The sequence below is a fragment of the Canariomyces notabilis genome (assembly GCF_033297395.1).
Source record: "Canariomyces notabilis strain CBS 508.74 unplaced genomic scaffold N656scaffold_1, whole genome shotgun sequence".
Lineage (NCBI taxonomy): Eukaryota > Fungi > Ascomycota > Sordariomycetes > Sordariales > Chaetomiaceae > Canariomyces > Canariomyces notabilis.
In genome coordinates, this window is record NW_027041823.1 from 1,938,440 (window position 1) to 1,951,913 (window position 13,474).

At 51.7% G+C, this 13,474-nt stretch overlaps 6 protein-coding genes across 6 annotated transcripts; 3 read left to right on the forward strand and 3 right to left on the reverse strand.

Annotated features, from left to right (window-relative positions):
* Positions 1–12: 12 nt before the first annotated feature.
* N656DRAFT_744074 (uncharacterized protein) lies at positions 13–1,606 on the reverse strand. The gene is made up of 3 exons (XM_064812870.1): positions 1,088–1,606; positions 768–1,018; positions 13–704 (listed from the first exon to the last, which is right to left on the reverse strand). The coding sequence occupies exons 1-3, from the start codon at positions 1,261–1,263 to the stop codon at positions 229–231; spliced, it is 903 nt and encodes a 300-aa protein (XP_064675170.1). The 5' UTR covers positions 1,264–1,606; the 3' UTR covers positions 13–228.
* A 513-nt stretch (positions 1,607–2,119) lies between these two features.
* On the forward strand, positions 2,120–3,446 carry N656DRAFT_825698 (uncharacterized protein). Its single transcript, XM_064818455.1, has 3 exons — positions 2,120–2,391; positions 2,447–3,061; positions 3,114–3,446. Exons 1-2 carry the CDS (start codon positions 2,367–2,369, stop codon positions 3,055–3,057), a joined length of 636 nt encoding a protein of 211 aa, XP_064675171.1. The 5' UTR covers positions 2,120–2,366; the 3' UTR covers positions 3,058–3,061; positions 3,114–3,446.
* On the reverse strand, positions 3,117–4,616 carry N656DRAFT_50089 (uncharacterized protein). Its single transcript, XM_064809852.1, has 4 exons — positions 4,146–4,616; positions 3,931–4,088; positions 3,724–3,876; positions 3,117–3,676 (listed from the first exon to the last, which is right to left on the reverse strand). Exons 1-4 carry the CDS (start codon positions 4,304–4,306, stop codon positions 3,465–3,467), a joined length of 684 nt encoding a protein of 227 aa, XP_064675172.1. The 5' UTR covers positions 4,307–4,616; the 3' UTR covers positions 3,117–3,464.
* Positions 4,617–4,951: 335 nt separating this feature from the next.
* On the forward strand, positions 4,952–6,347 carry N656DRAFT_722391 (uncharacterized protein; the record flags this gene model as incomplete). Its single annotated transcript, XM_064812498.1, has 5 exons — positions 4,952–4,978; positions 5,052–5,768; positions 5,818–5,862; positions 5,915–6,016; positions 6,085–6,347. The coding sequence occupies 5 exons, from the start codon at positions 4,955–4,957 to the stop codon at positions 6,253–6,255; spliced, it is 1,059 nt and encodes a 352-aa protein (XP_064675173.1). The 3' UTR covers positions 6,256–6,347.
* A 412-nt stretch (positions 6,348–6,759) lies between these two features.
* Positions 6,760–7,672, forward strand: N656DRAFT_699532 (uncharacterized protein; the record flags this gene model as incomplete). Its single annotated transcript, XM_064810793.1, has 2 exons — positions 6,760–6,910; positions 6,960–7,672. The coding sequence occupies 2 exons, from the start codon at positions 6,760–6,762 to the stop codon at positions 7,670–7,672; spliced, it is 864 nt and encodes a 287-aa protein (XP_064675174.1).
* Positions 7,673–9,159: 1,487 nt separating this feature from the next.
* Positions 9,160–13,174, reverse strand: N656DRAFT_722395 (ANTH-domain-containing protein). The gene is made up of 4 exons (XM_064812499.1): positions 12,754–13,174; positions 12,055–12,677; positions 9,593–12,003; positions 9,160–9,510 (listed from the first exon to the last, which is right to left on the reverse strand). The coding sequence occupies exons 1-4, from the start codon at positions 12,783–12,785 to the stop codon at positions 9,424–9,426; spliced, it is 3,153 nt and encodes a 1,050-aa protein (XP_064675175.1). The 5' UTR covers positions 12,786–13,174; the 3' UTR covers positions 9,160–9,423.
* Between the last annotated feature and the right edge of the window lie 300 nt (positions 13,175–13,474).

Sequence of the window (13,474 nt, forward strand, 5' to 3'; positions counted from 1 at the left end):
ATTCATGCTGTCGTCGTTACCTGCGTCTGAACTGGTTGTCAATATCAGTCGATTGCATTCTCCAGATTTCGCAAATCGAAGGAGGGAGGAATGTGCTCACTGACCTGTCTATTCATGTCCGCCCTCTGGCGCCGTACGCCTTCATGGTAGAAACCGGTATCGCTTGGTACTAGTGTTCACTTACGCAATCAATGGTCTGGGCTACCAATGGTCACGCCGTTTGAGCGCTTAGATATCACGCAAGAGGGCCTCCAGCTGGTCGTCAAAGTTCCAGCCTTGGTCCATGTTGTCATTGTCGTCAATGGCAGGGGCATCTTCAATAGCGAGTCTTTCCATGTTCGGAGGAGCCCAATCCCGCTCAATAGGAGGCAGAAAACGTTGAGATTGAGGGATGTGACGAGTGATCTCGCTATTGGGGCTGTTTTCTTCACCGGTAACCTGCTGGATTGCTTGCTGCATGGGTTGCTGCCATAGGAAAGAGGCTGGAGCATGTGCTCTGTTAAGGAGTGCAATGTCCTGAGGAGCCTGAAGCTGAAGGCGCGGGGCACGGCGCGCACGGCGGCGAATTTCATGCGACTTACGAGGGATGTAACGGTAGTCCGGATAGGCGATCATCAGGTTGCGCTTGACTTCCTGTGCTTTCTCATGGTACTCAGCTCGAACCTCGGAAGATTCTGCTTTCCACATCGCGCCAATGATGACGGCTGCAATTGGTACATTAGCTTTTAGGAATAGCTCCAAGCGATTGATTGGAAAATTGGACATACAAATCTCATTGTTGTCGAGGCCGGGATTCTCCGCCTTGACCTCACCATGCTTGTCCTTGCGATAAAGGATGTAGGCGTTAGGAGGACGGCGGAGTCTGAACACCGTGGTCACATGTTTCTTCTTGGGGTCCCAAATGGGAATGCCCTTGACCATGGTGATGTCGCGCTTCATGACGTTCATCGGACCGAGAATCCAGACCTCTTCGTTGTCGGCGTCACGAGCGTACATGACCTCTTCACCCAGATACTTGCTAATTGTCGTTGTGGATGGTGAGCAACATTGGATTGAGGAGAAGAAACCAAATCAAGGTAATACTTACGCCATCTCCGTGGCAAGTTCTGCCTTGGCAGGATCAGGGATCCGCTTGAACATTTGGCCGCTCATGATGATGACCTTCATAGAATTCCAATGGCCAAGCTGGATCGCGAAATGATTCCAGTACTTGCTGCCGAGATACTTGGCAATAGCTGAATCATCATACTGCTGAACCGCCATCTTCTCAATTGTCGATGATTCTTTAGCTCAGGCTGAATTCTTGAAGTGTGACGGGGTAAAGTAAAGGAGTTGGCACAGGAAATGCAAAGAAAAGGGAGTGGGATGACTCGCAATTCCCGAAGTGAGACTTTGGAAACGAGGTGGAGGGGGCTGGGAATGATTGACAGAAAGAGGAAGTATCGAGTCCCGAGAGTGTGGAGGAATGTGGAAAGGGAGGAATTGGGAGAGAATTTGTGGGGGAAAATTATAACGAGGAGCTGGAAGGGGAGAGAAAGAGGGAAAGCGGGGCAGATAGGTCCAGGAAACTTCTTTGTTTATTCGGAACAAGTCACAATAGAGTTTTCAGCTCAACGAGCTACGAGCATGTGCGGGAAGGCAGGCGGGGAGGCTAACTTGGAGCCAGCTATTCGTTTATAGAACCAAATTCTAGAACTCTGCTCTCATAATCTGGAAAACCCCGAACGGTTGTCTCAGCACTGTGTTGGACTATACTCATCTTCCATGCTGATACTACCCCCGAATGGAACTTCAGAAACCAGATTCTTGTACTAGTAAATGTTGATGTACCTATTTCGATTCATTTTTGAGCCCTCTTTATCACTTGTATATAGAAGGTCTGATAAGTAGTATGAAGGCGAAGTAATAGTAGATTTAAAGCTTCAACATTGGAAGATTAAGCATCTCTGCATTCAAGAACACTGATCAGCCTGTTTGCGACGATTGTGCTGCTGATAAATCCCTATAGGGTGGGTATCTTGTAAAGAACAACTCGACCTGCAGCATGATTATTATATCCACAACATTCATACTCCGAGTTTCTAAAAAGATTCTCTTCTGAAATTGCTCGCCGGGGTGCCTTCCTCGTGAATCTACCAAGCAACTATGAAACCACTCCCTTGCCCTAGCCCTTTCACCTGAGAAAATCAAATTATCGTTCCACTTTCTCACATTTCCCTTTCCCACACAGAACACTCCCTCCATAAATTAGTCAAGATTTTCAAAGGCCATTGGCAAACCAATACCCAAACAACAAAAAAACTTCCTAAGCGCCGGCCACCATAGAGCTAGCGATCCAAGGACAGCAACAGCCATCCCAGAACCGAATGACCGGCTTCAAGGGATTCAGCGGTAAATATCTACCATCTAGAGGTTATATTCATCAATAGTCACTAACGTCACTCAGCGTACTATACCACGCTCTTCAGCCATCTCCCCAACCAGGAGCAGTCGGTCATACTGGAGAAGCTTTGGGAGATGGATCCCTATCACAAGGAGTGGGATTTCATCTACGCAGTCTACTCGGCGATTAGCCAGGACCTGGCAAAGGATAACATCTACCTGGAGGAATGGGTTCAGACTTCTGTCAAGCATCTGAACATCCTTCCTCGCGACAGCTACATGTGCCAGCTCGGCTGGAAACTGGTCCGCCTCGACGATGGCACGCATTCACTTGAGCGCGATTCAGAGGTCTCGTCCAGGGCCCTGGTCTCGCGCCAGAGTGGCGGCCTGTCCATGAACGGCCTCGACCTCTTGATGCGTTGCATGGGCGAGGGTTTGCCGGTTGCCGAGACGAACTTGGGTGCGATCATCAAGAAGCTCAGTGACGCCACCAGTGGTATCATTTCCATCAATACTACTGAGTCGGCGGACACCCCGGCTACCACGGATCCTACATCTAGTGGCGCATTCCGTTGCCTTGTCGCAACCGACCCCAGGCTTGCAATGGCGGCTCTTCTCGGTGTCCCTGCAGATGATCTCGAGAGCGATGGAATCGGATTCAGGGTCTTCTTCTAAACAGGTAAGAATAAATCGGTTCCATTTTCACACAATATAGCATTAACCATATATAGTAGGCCCAACCCGCAACTAAAATTCAAGCGATCCCACTCGAGAGAAAACAGCCTAAGGTTCTAACATGTTTCCGCATCGAGCTATAGAGGGCTTGCTCTAAGGCAGCTAAAGTTGCGGGGTTGGATAGGGTTGAGACCTGTAGGAGATCATGGAATTGACACATTGCGTTGAAAGACTGGTCCGTGGCGGGGAGTACAAGGAGGAGCAAGGGGAGGAACAGGGAGGTTTTGGTCCCCATAGATTGAAGATCCAGAACAAGGTCTCGCGTTCTCCACGTCAACAGACCCCATTCCCTTCTATCCACGCATGGAAAAAATATCGTTATTAGTCTTTGCGTCTCATAGACAAGGTCAATGACCGGCCGCGATGAGAGTTTCAGCAATCGTCATTGGGTCTTCAAGCTGATCCGCCAGCACAAGTGCACGCCGGGGGTTGCGGGCACCAGCAAGCTCATGGCCTGGGTACATTAACTTGTGGTTGCGCTCCTCGGTTTTGGCCAAAGCTTTGAAATGGCTCTTGACCTCGGGCTTCTCAGCCCGCCACAGCTGTGCCACAACACGCGCTGCTTGATGTCAGCGATACTTCACAAAATCGCTGGGGATGACTTACAGATCTTACCCGCCGTCATGCCCGGGTTTGCGGCACGGATCCTACCGGACATCCACTGCCGGTAGATAATGAACATGTTGCGCGGCCGGCGAACATGAACTGTTTTGAATTCGGGTATCTTGGAGGGATCTTCGGGCACGCGCCAAGCGGGAACTGGAGATGCATTAGACGATTATCGATACCAATATTTCAAGGGCAATGGCATACCCGTGGTGGTAATCGGCTCATAGGTACCACTGAACCCAGTCTCGCGATCAAACTTAGCGAGAATGTACAGATGGTCCTCAGTGGTGATCCAGAATTGCGAGAATCCGGATGGATTCCTGACGCGGAGAAGAGAAGCGTGGTTCCCATTGTTGAACTCCCTAGAGCTTGTCAGCGATACGGTGCCTCTAAGTAGTCACTAAGTACAATAAACATACTTATAAAGCCTCATCACACTGATCAGTTTTTGGTAAAGATCTTCGTCCTCGTGATTGGTGCACATCTCCACAATCAGTTCATTGTTGGGGTTCAGTTCATTGTCGAGGCCAGTGATGAAGCGGACCCAGCGCTGGACAGGAGGCGGGTTGGATGATGCCATGATGGGGCCGGCCTGTAGGTGTGATGGTCTTGGGGAATAAATGCGGCTTGATATTTTCTGAAAGGCTCAGAGCCAAATGGTTGATATGGTCTGGTTTGGCAGCTTCAGAGGCTGGGGAAGAAGGGTCGAGTTTGATTTTTGCAAAAGCAGAAAAAGTGGTTGAGAGAGAAAATTGTTCTCAAACTCAAGCACGAGAAAGAAGAGATCAGAAGATTTTCCAGGGAGCACCTTTTTGAAAAATGAAGAAAAATAAAAAGGGCAAGCTGAAGTGCGAAATTCGAAATGTTCAGGGTTGTAGACTTGTACGTGCCTTCGGATGAAGGCAGGAAGAGGCAAATTAGTATTATACCTGCAGGCTGCAGTATTGTTTGGTTTACAGAACAATAGTCAGCTAGACCCATACAATGGGCACAATACTAAGACAGCGAAGAATAGGAATCAGGAATGCCCACTTTAACAACCGCATGATTTCGATCATACACACTCTTCTTTACTACTAAAAGGCCTGGATTAATCCACCAATCCCGAGCCCTTCCTCCTCCACTGCTAGCGACTTTAATTCCCTGTGAAGGAACCTGGAACCAGGACCTGTCTTGCATCACAAGAAGTCTGTTCCCAAACGAAGCCCTGCACGCCTGAAAAGCAGAAATGGACCGTCGCGCACTTGGAGAGGTATTCAACAGTTATGAGAGACATTTCGGAATTGAAAAGGATTCGCTGACACGTTTTGTGATCAATGCTCCAGGTCGTTCTGCTTTTCCAGGCCCGACAGACTCGGGCTGCAATTGCGGAAGAAATCAAAGCCTTCGAGAGATGCTTTGACGAGGTCCTTCAAACTGCTACGGCATTCTTGGAAGCAACTGAGGATTTTCAGGAAGACATCTTCCTGCTGTTTTCCGAGGACGATGCTCTGCTAAACCTTCTCTGCCACTTCACCGCGTTGTCTAACGGCATCCTGGAGTTTCTGGACTTCCAAGCTCAGCAGACTGGCCTGCCATCAGGGGTTGACATTTCCCTAGAAAGCCAGGTCAAAGCAGCTCAAGCATTCGTCGAGAAATTCCTTCAGACTTTCCTTCTTTTCAAGCGGGCTGAAGGCTACCCGGGAAAAGAAATCGGAATGCTTCCAAAAGAGGATGTCATGATCTTCGGTGGAGCTGTGTTTCATCGACACAACCGTGTCATCCCGATCAACGCCCCTGACCCGCACAGAGTTGATGTCTCCGCTTCGAGGGCAGCTAAGTATTGGCATGGAGAGCACCTCTTTCATCCACTCAGACACGTACCTGGCACGCAATGGCACAAGTACTTCGGCAACCTGCAACCGGGCCCAAAGTACATACCGGCGCTATTCAGGGAGAACAATCAGCAACCCAATTTCATCATTGTTTTCCCAACCACCCTTGGATTCCTGGTGGACGAAACAGGAACTGAGTATGAGAAGTATCGCCAATACTTCGAAAACGTGAGTTACATTGAGTATCTTCAATTCAGTGCGCTGATCATGACTTTAGCATAACCGACTGCCTGGCCCACGCAAATCAGACGATGTCAGAAACGTAGATACCCCCCATAATTCCTTTATAAGAAACAGGCCTGACGCAGAGATAGTCCATTATGCGCAGGATCCAACGCCGTCTGTCTACCCTTTTCGAGGGAGAGAAGGTTAATGACCATAAATCGGTTGTTTTCTGGAATGAAGACATGAGACTAGTAAGCCAACATTGCTAGAAGGCCGAGTGAATCTAAGGCGGACGCTTACTTCGAGTCATATAATCTAGCTTGCCCGTCCGGAGTACGAGAGCCTTGGAGCCTTCCGCCTCGACGTACTCAATGCCCGGGCAAACCATCACAGGTTGGCCGGGATCGCGTTGCTGGGGAATGACATCCCCCCGATTAAAGCTTTCCCTGAGGGAAACCCGGTCACGTACTGGATTGGCGGCAGAGATTAAGGCATAGACGCGAGGTTCTGACATGTTCTGTCAACATGGGAGCGGGGTGCTGAGAAGAGCGGATTCAGAACGCCTGAAGGAAAGGACATCACGTTATCACCAAGCTTAGCATAGCCTTGATATGAGATACGGACTCATTCTCCGTGATATTTGAGCCTCTAGTAGCGCCTTGAGAAGGCTAACTCAGTCACATAATTGGTCTATCCAAATGATAATCCACCAGAACAAAGAAATGTGATGGGGCTTAGATAAGCTTGGCCATACGGATACTTCCCTCCTCTTTCCCCCCTCTCCCCCAATAAAATTCGCGGTTTGAGATTTCTTTCACGCCCCTCTGCGGAAGCCAAAATTCCCAACTCTCTACGCGGATTTACAAATCTTCTTTCCTCCAAACAAAAGAATTTCCGGCCCAGAAGAAGCCTTGGGGCAAACGGAATTCTCTGGCAAGCATCAATTTCCTACTTCGTTCTGATTTCTCTCCATCTCCCACGGGCCGTCAGTGTAATGTCTGGCGTTAATCAAATTATCCAGACCTTCGAAGGTCTCGGAAACGGCGACCGCGAAACCGCAATGCGAGCGCTCACCACGATGATGCAGAGTGAGAATCAGCGATCGTCTACCAAGAAGAAGGTCAACGGATTCATGGGATTCCGGGGTGAGTTATGTTACTTCAGGGTTTAATTTACGTTGCTAATATTGCTCAGCATATTACTCTGCTCTCTTCACTCAATTCACGCAGGCGGAGCGGTCGCCTATCATGACCATGCTTTGGCAGCAGGATCCCTTCCACAAAGAGTGGGATTTTATGTGCGGGGTCTACTCGGCAATCCGCGATCTCTTGGAGGATCAAAACATTTCGCTGCAAGACTGGATTCAGGCCGCCGTCAAGCCTCTGGGCATTGTTGCCCGCGATAGCTACCTGGCTACGCTTGGCTGGGAAATGGTCCAGCTTGAGGACGGCACGAATACGCTCCAGCGCGGCGCGGCGCCGCCTCTGCAGAGCTCTCGGCAGCCCATGAACGTACTCGGTCTGTTCACACAATGCCTGAACGAGGGTTTACAGGTGGTCAACCCTGGACCGATTGTTGCCAAGCTTATAGATGCCGCCAAGGATGTGATTTGCATCAATAGTCAGCCTGGAGGAGACGCCGCTAAGACTTTCAATACTATGGATGGATTTCGTCGGCTTGCCCAGAACAACCCCCAGCTTACGATGTCGGCTCTCTTCGATATGCCTCTAGGCAATCCCATAGTCTCTCAGGGCATTACCACACACTACGCTCCAGATGGCATGCCAGCTGATGCTATGCTGGATAGCTTTCTCCGCTATGGAGGCTCTAAAAGCAACTACTATATCGTAGGCACACGCGACTATACCGTGGGCGATGAAGGTAAGAGCAGATTGTTTCTTATCTAACTTGTAACTAGACCCGAGGCTAACTAGAGGATAGACATGGACTTCAATTAAATACAAGCGTACTACAAACAGGCGAAAATTCTAACCAGTTTCTGCATTGAAATATAGAAAGCTTGATTTGAGACAGCTCAGCTTACAGGACCGAACATACAAGACTGTGGAGAATAGGCCCTAGGAGGTCTTGTTAATAACCAATGCGTTGAAAGACTGGTCCGTGGCGGGGAGTACAAGGAGGAACAACGGGAGGAACAGGGAGGTTTTGGTCCCCATGGATTGAAGATCCATGACAAGGTCTCGCGTTCTCCACGTCAACAGACCCCATTCCCTTCTGTCCGCGCATGGAAATAATATCGTTATTAGTCTTTAAAATGGAATTCCACAGACGTTGATTTAAGCTGCATGTCTCCACGCGCTAAAAATGATGCATGCCGCCTGTCTCCCCGTCCTGTCCCCACAAAGTTTCGGCTCAGCCGCAGCGTTGCACTGAGGAATGCAAGGGTTGCAGCGCTTGCATCACCAATCGGACGGGGGCCGCCGTTTGTGGGTTGGCTTGCGAAGACAACACGGTGAACGAAACTGGGTTAGGGATGGCTGCCCGGCAGTCACTCAGCAATGCACCAACAACCTGGAAGACAGTCGCTACCCACGGATCATCAAAAGTGCGTACACCAAATATGACAGGTAACGGAGCGGCTTGCTGTATTGCTGCAGCCTCAGACAAAACGGGAAGTTTCACCAGCCAACTGGGTCTGCAACCCTCGGCACTCGTCGTGTGACGTGAATGGGGCGCAAATCATGGGAGCCAGTAAAACTATCAATGGAATTTTCGGGGCTTTCGTAGTTACATACAGTGTAGATCAACTTGCTTGATGCATGCGGGTTGCAAACTCCCGTCCCCAGGCTGAGCAGGACGAACTGGTGCACTCGCATGCTAGGTACCTACCTGCTCCCTGGCCATTAATGGAACGCTTTTCCCAGGCACGTGTGCACTGTCTGCCATGCAGCCTCCCGTTGCAAGGGACTCGGCAGTTATGTACCAGGTTGGCATGCATCACAGATCTGCAATGGGTTCCATGAAAGGGCAATTGCCGAATGTGACGGCAGCCATGGCAACCATTGGGTGCAGCATCGCAAACCCCGCAATAACCACAAACAATTTTTGGTTCTGGATGCGCCCAATCAGAGGATATGTGGCTGCTGTCGATGCACCGAATCAGGAAAAGTGGAGTGAGCTGGATGCATCCAATCAAAAGTTGGGTTGGCTTTACAATTGATGCGGCCAATCCGAGAAAATGATGAAAATGACAGCTCGCAGACGAAACCCTAGGGTTGGGTACTCGTAGCGGGGCAGGTGGGCTATTAAGAAGCCCTGACGAGGAGTGAAAGCTAAGAAAACCGGTGGCGCTGGAGAGTCGAGGTATAGGTTACCTTACATAGCTGTAAAGTCGGTTTGCACGCTCTTAACGTGAAGAGTGACGTTAAAGGAGCATTGTGCACTTCAATCCATTCTCAACAATGTACTATACAGATACTTTAGATATATTTTAGATACCAGGAACATCATCTACCAGATGCATAGCGTTGGTGAGGAACAACGATGCAACGGCGCAGCGGTGAAGTAAATCAACAGTACGGAAAGAGAGTGTGAGAACTGTCAAACTGATGATTACAGGCTAATACTGTCATACAGAGAGTAGGTAAGCACTGCCTCCCACCGCACTTCCCATGCACCCTCGGCGTGATGGACAAATTTACTCTTCCTGGTACGAGATCTTGCGCATCTCACCCAGCCGGTGACGAGCAGCGGAAAGTGCGTTCTCGAGTTGGAGGATTTCGACCTACATTGAAGACACGGTTAGCACAGCACGTCGAGGTTTAAAGTGCAAAACGAACAGGGGTGGACTCGGGTAATGTACATACCTGCTGCTCCATCTCGCGGACCTTGAACTCGTGCGCCCCCAGCTTGGAGTAGTCCACCTGCTCCTCCTCGGCGTTGCGATCCTTGATCATGTTCTGTACTTGGCGGACAAGAGCGCGGCAAGCAGCGCCAACCGCCTTGCTAGCTTGCTCCAGGTTCTCTTGGCTCTTGCTCATGAAGCCGGCCTTGACGCGGCTGGCGGCTACCAGCTGCGCAGTGGAAGCAGCCACATCATTGGACGCCACGATGAGTTGCTCGGGACTGTTGCGGTTGGAAAGAACCCCGTCGGCCGTCTCGATGAGCGTGTTGGTCGACGATGCGACCGCCTTGGCCGCCGAGATGAGGCCCTCTGTCCACCGGTTGTTCTTTTTGTAGAAGGCCGTCCGAGACGACGAGCCCCGCCCGGCTTGCACGATCTCCTGCTGTGTAACCGTGGCAGCCTTGATGAGCTGTGCAATGGCTGTCGTAATTGCCATGGCAGCGTCCAGGATTGAGTCATGCACCCGCAGCTCGTAGGTCGAGTAACCGTCGCGTGGCTTGTTCTTGAGCTTGTTCAGGCGAGCCACAGCTGCCGCGATAGCATCGGCCGCCTTGCTGAGTTCTTGGTCGACAACTTCACCCAGATCTCCCTTGTTGGCAAGCTTGCCAAAGCCAGGAGCGAACGTCTCCACCGACTTGTTGAGCCTCTGTAGGTTCATCTGGACATCATTGTTGCTGTTGATAACGACATCCGTCTTTTGTAAGGGATCCATGCCGTCAAGCCGGAAGCTCAGCAAGCTGCGGAAGAACTTGACGGTGGAGTGGGCAGACTGGCGGGCACCGTTGATCAAGGCATCGCTCTTCTTCTCGTCGGTGGCGAGGCGGGTGAGACCCTTGGTGTTGCTGCACACGTCTGCAATAGCGCCGGCAAAAACGTTGACATTCTTGATGAGGTCTGCATAGTTGCTGCTGGGTCCGTCGGCGATGAAGTTATTGAATGACGTTGCGAACTCGGTGGCGCTGGCAGACGCCTTTTCAATCTGCGACAAGACATACGAGGGAGAAGCATTCTGGTTACCAGCCTGCATGGTAGAATCCAGCTCGTACATCGCATCGTCGACGCGCTGTACTCCAGCTTGGAGCACCGAGTCGATGATCTCATTGATCTTGTCCAGCTGGGCTAGGACCAGGGCATCAATCTGGCCATCAAGAGCACGGTCCGTCACGCCCTGATTGTTCTTCAGCTCATTGAGCTCGATCAGTGTCTGGTCCATGCCGGCTTTGTAGACCTCAAGCTCTTCTTCCTTTTCACGGAGAAGCGCTTCGAGGTCCGAGTTGCCATCTCGCAGCTTGGCTTGGGCCTCATCGAGCGCTCGCGACTTGTTCCGCAACGCCTCTTCTAGGTCTGCCATCTCGCGATTGTACTTGGAAAGCATAGTGGAGAGCTCATTGCCCTTGCTCCGCTCCAAGTTGTCCGCGCGATCCAAGGCCATCCGGAGCTCGCGCTTCAGTTTCTCCACCTCATCTTTATTTGAACCCTGTAGCCTGTCCTTCTCGTGCAGGGCCCGATCTCGCTCCCTGATCATGTCGGCAAGCTCAAGGTTTTTGGTCTTGAGCTCACGTTCCAGCTTCTCCCGGCGATCAATGGCCTCCTGGGCAGAAGCAGCCTTAAGTTGAACAGACTTGAACTTTTGGAGCAGGTCCAGATGTTCGTGGCGAAGCTGTGAGTACAGCTTGGCAAGGGCTTCATACTTGGTCCTCCAGGTATTGACCTGCTCCTGGAGAGCTCGGATCTGGTCATCCTTGCTAGCTATTTGCTGGCCATAGTTGTTCTGAATCTGCTGCAGCTCGCCTTCCAGGGCTTTCACCCGCTGATCATATTGCTGAAGCATGAGCTGGTCGCGCTCGTACTGTGCGCGCGCATTGAGATTTTCTTGCTCGAGCTCGGCCAGCCGCCCCTGCGTCTGCCATTGGGCCTGCTGCGCCATCAGTGCCTCCTGCTCCCGCTGCTGCTGCTCCAGTAGTCGCCGTTGTTGCTCTTCAAAATCTCGCTGAGCCTGGAGTTGAGCCTGCTGTTGCGCTTGAAGTGCCGCTTGCTGCTGAGCCTCCAGCACACGCTGCTGTTCTTCGTATTCCCGGTTCTGCCGATCAAGTTCGCTCTTCCAGAACTCGGAGATCTCATCTGGTTCGTCTGATTTGGGCGCCGGCGGCGGAGTCGGCCGCTTTTCGACCTCCTGCTTAGGGCGTGCCGGGAGCGCCGGCGCATTCTCGTCTTCCGCTAGAAGACTCGGTGGGTCTTGGGGCAGCTTCGGGATGGCAATAAGACTCGTGAGGTAGCGGAGATTCGAACATTCGTAGTAGAACTTGACAAGGCGGTAGTGCTGGGCGTCGTACCGCTGACGGAGTGGCTCCAAGGCATCGTTGTCGCCAGTGGCTGGGCAAGGTCAGCGGAGTCAACATCGGGGTGTGTGGACCAGCGGCCTACTTGAATGCATGGCTCGCAGCATGCTGGTGATGAACTTGTAGATGCCATAACTCTCGGCAACGAGTGGCACGAGCGCGGATATTCTGCACTCATTGTTCCCTACGCTGCGGAAGTGAGAAAAGATCAGCCGTTGAAACTGATCGATCTTGTCCTGCAGCGTCATGAGATCGGTGATGGTCTCGTAGCCCTCGTTGGGGTCGTTTATGGCCTTGAGGCTGATGTACTCCTCGTATTCGAACGTGCCGTTGAATTCAGGGTGCTGCTTATGGAATGACAGCTTTGCCAGCAGGTAGTAGACGTATTCCTTGATCAGGGGACCGTAACCGCGCATGCCCTCGCCGGCCATCCCACGATTCAAACTGTCAATCCACCCCCGGTTCGCCATGGCCTCCTTGAGAGTCACCGGGTGGCCCTCCTGGAGGACTTTGTGAACGGTGATCAGTGCCTTGAAGGTCTGGACCTCGTCGGCAAGAATGGGCTGGACTTTGAGGCCAGCCCAGAAGGACTGGGAAGACTTGTGATCCCATGTGTAGACGATGCAGCTCCGGACATGCTTGCGTTTTGGGGCCGTTTCCTCGGGGCTCGTCGCCTTCTTGATGTTGATGGCCAACTCGGCCTCAGACCTGCGCCGCATCATGGTCAGTCTGGATTCTCGGCGGCACAAACGGCAGACAAGGAACGATGCGGAAGTGGACGGACTTGGTATGGTCAAGACTGCGTATTGTGGCCATGTTGGGCGCCTATAGAGTGTTGCCGCGTTTCCTTGGTGGGCGTGCGAATCAGAGAGGGGTTCAGGGAAGCGAGGGGGCTCGCGAAGGCATGGACAAGTCAAATCACCAATGACCGCGGCCGAGGACGGAGGGACGGAGTGACGGGAGAGCTCGGCTTCTAGCAGTGGACGGAAATGTCGGCGAGCTGCAGCAACGGCGGTGCAAGATATAGCGATAAGCAGGTCAAGAGATTCAATTAGCTGCCTGGAATGAGCTGCGACAGAAGGAAGGTGCGAAGAATTAAAAGCGTGTAGCCTGACGCGGTTTCGCCTCGTCGTCGTCAGCCTGTCTATGGAGTTGCACCGCATGTGCGTTGTCCGTTTATCCGCAACGTTATTCGCAGAGTTACTGGACCCATCCCGGTGCCTGACTGATCCCCTCTTCGTGCCCCGTCGGCGGCGCCGGGCCCATCTGACCCACAAGTGTACCCGGTGGTCCAATTAGATCCTGCTTTGGAGACCATGATGTTCTTCAGTCTCACCAACTGAACCTTTTTTTTGCGCAATCACCAATCTAACCTTTGAGATGGTTGACACAAATCCCTAACCAAATTAACTCAAGTCTTTGCCAGCAGCATCACGGATGGATCTAGGTCTTTCCTTGTGGAGAGAGGTACTTGAAAGCCGGATTCCTTCCAACGGTGTCGGTAT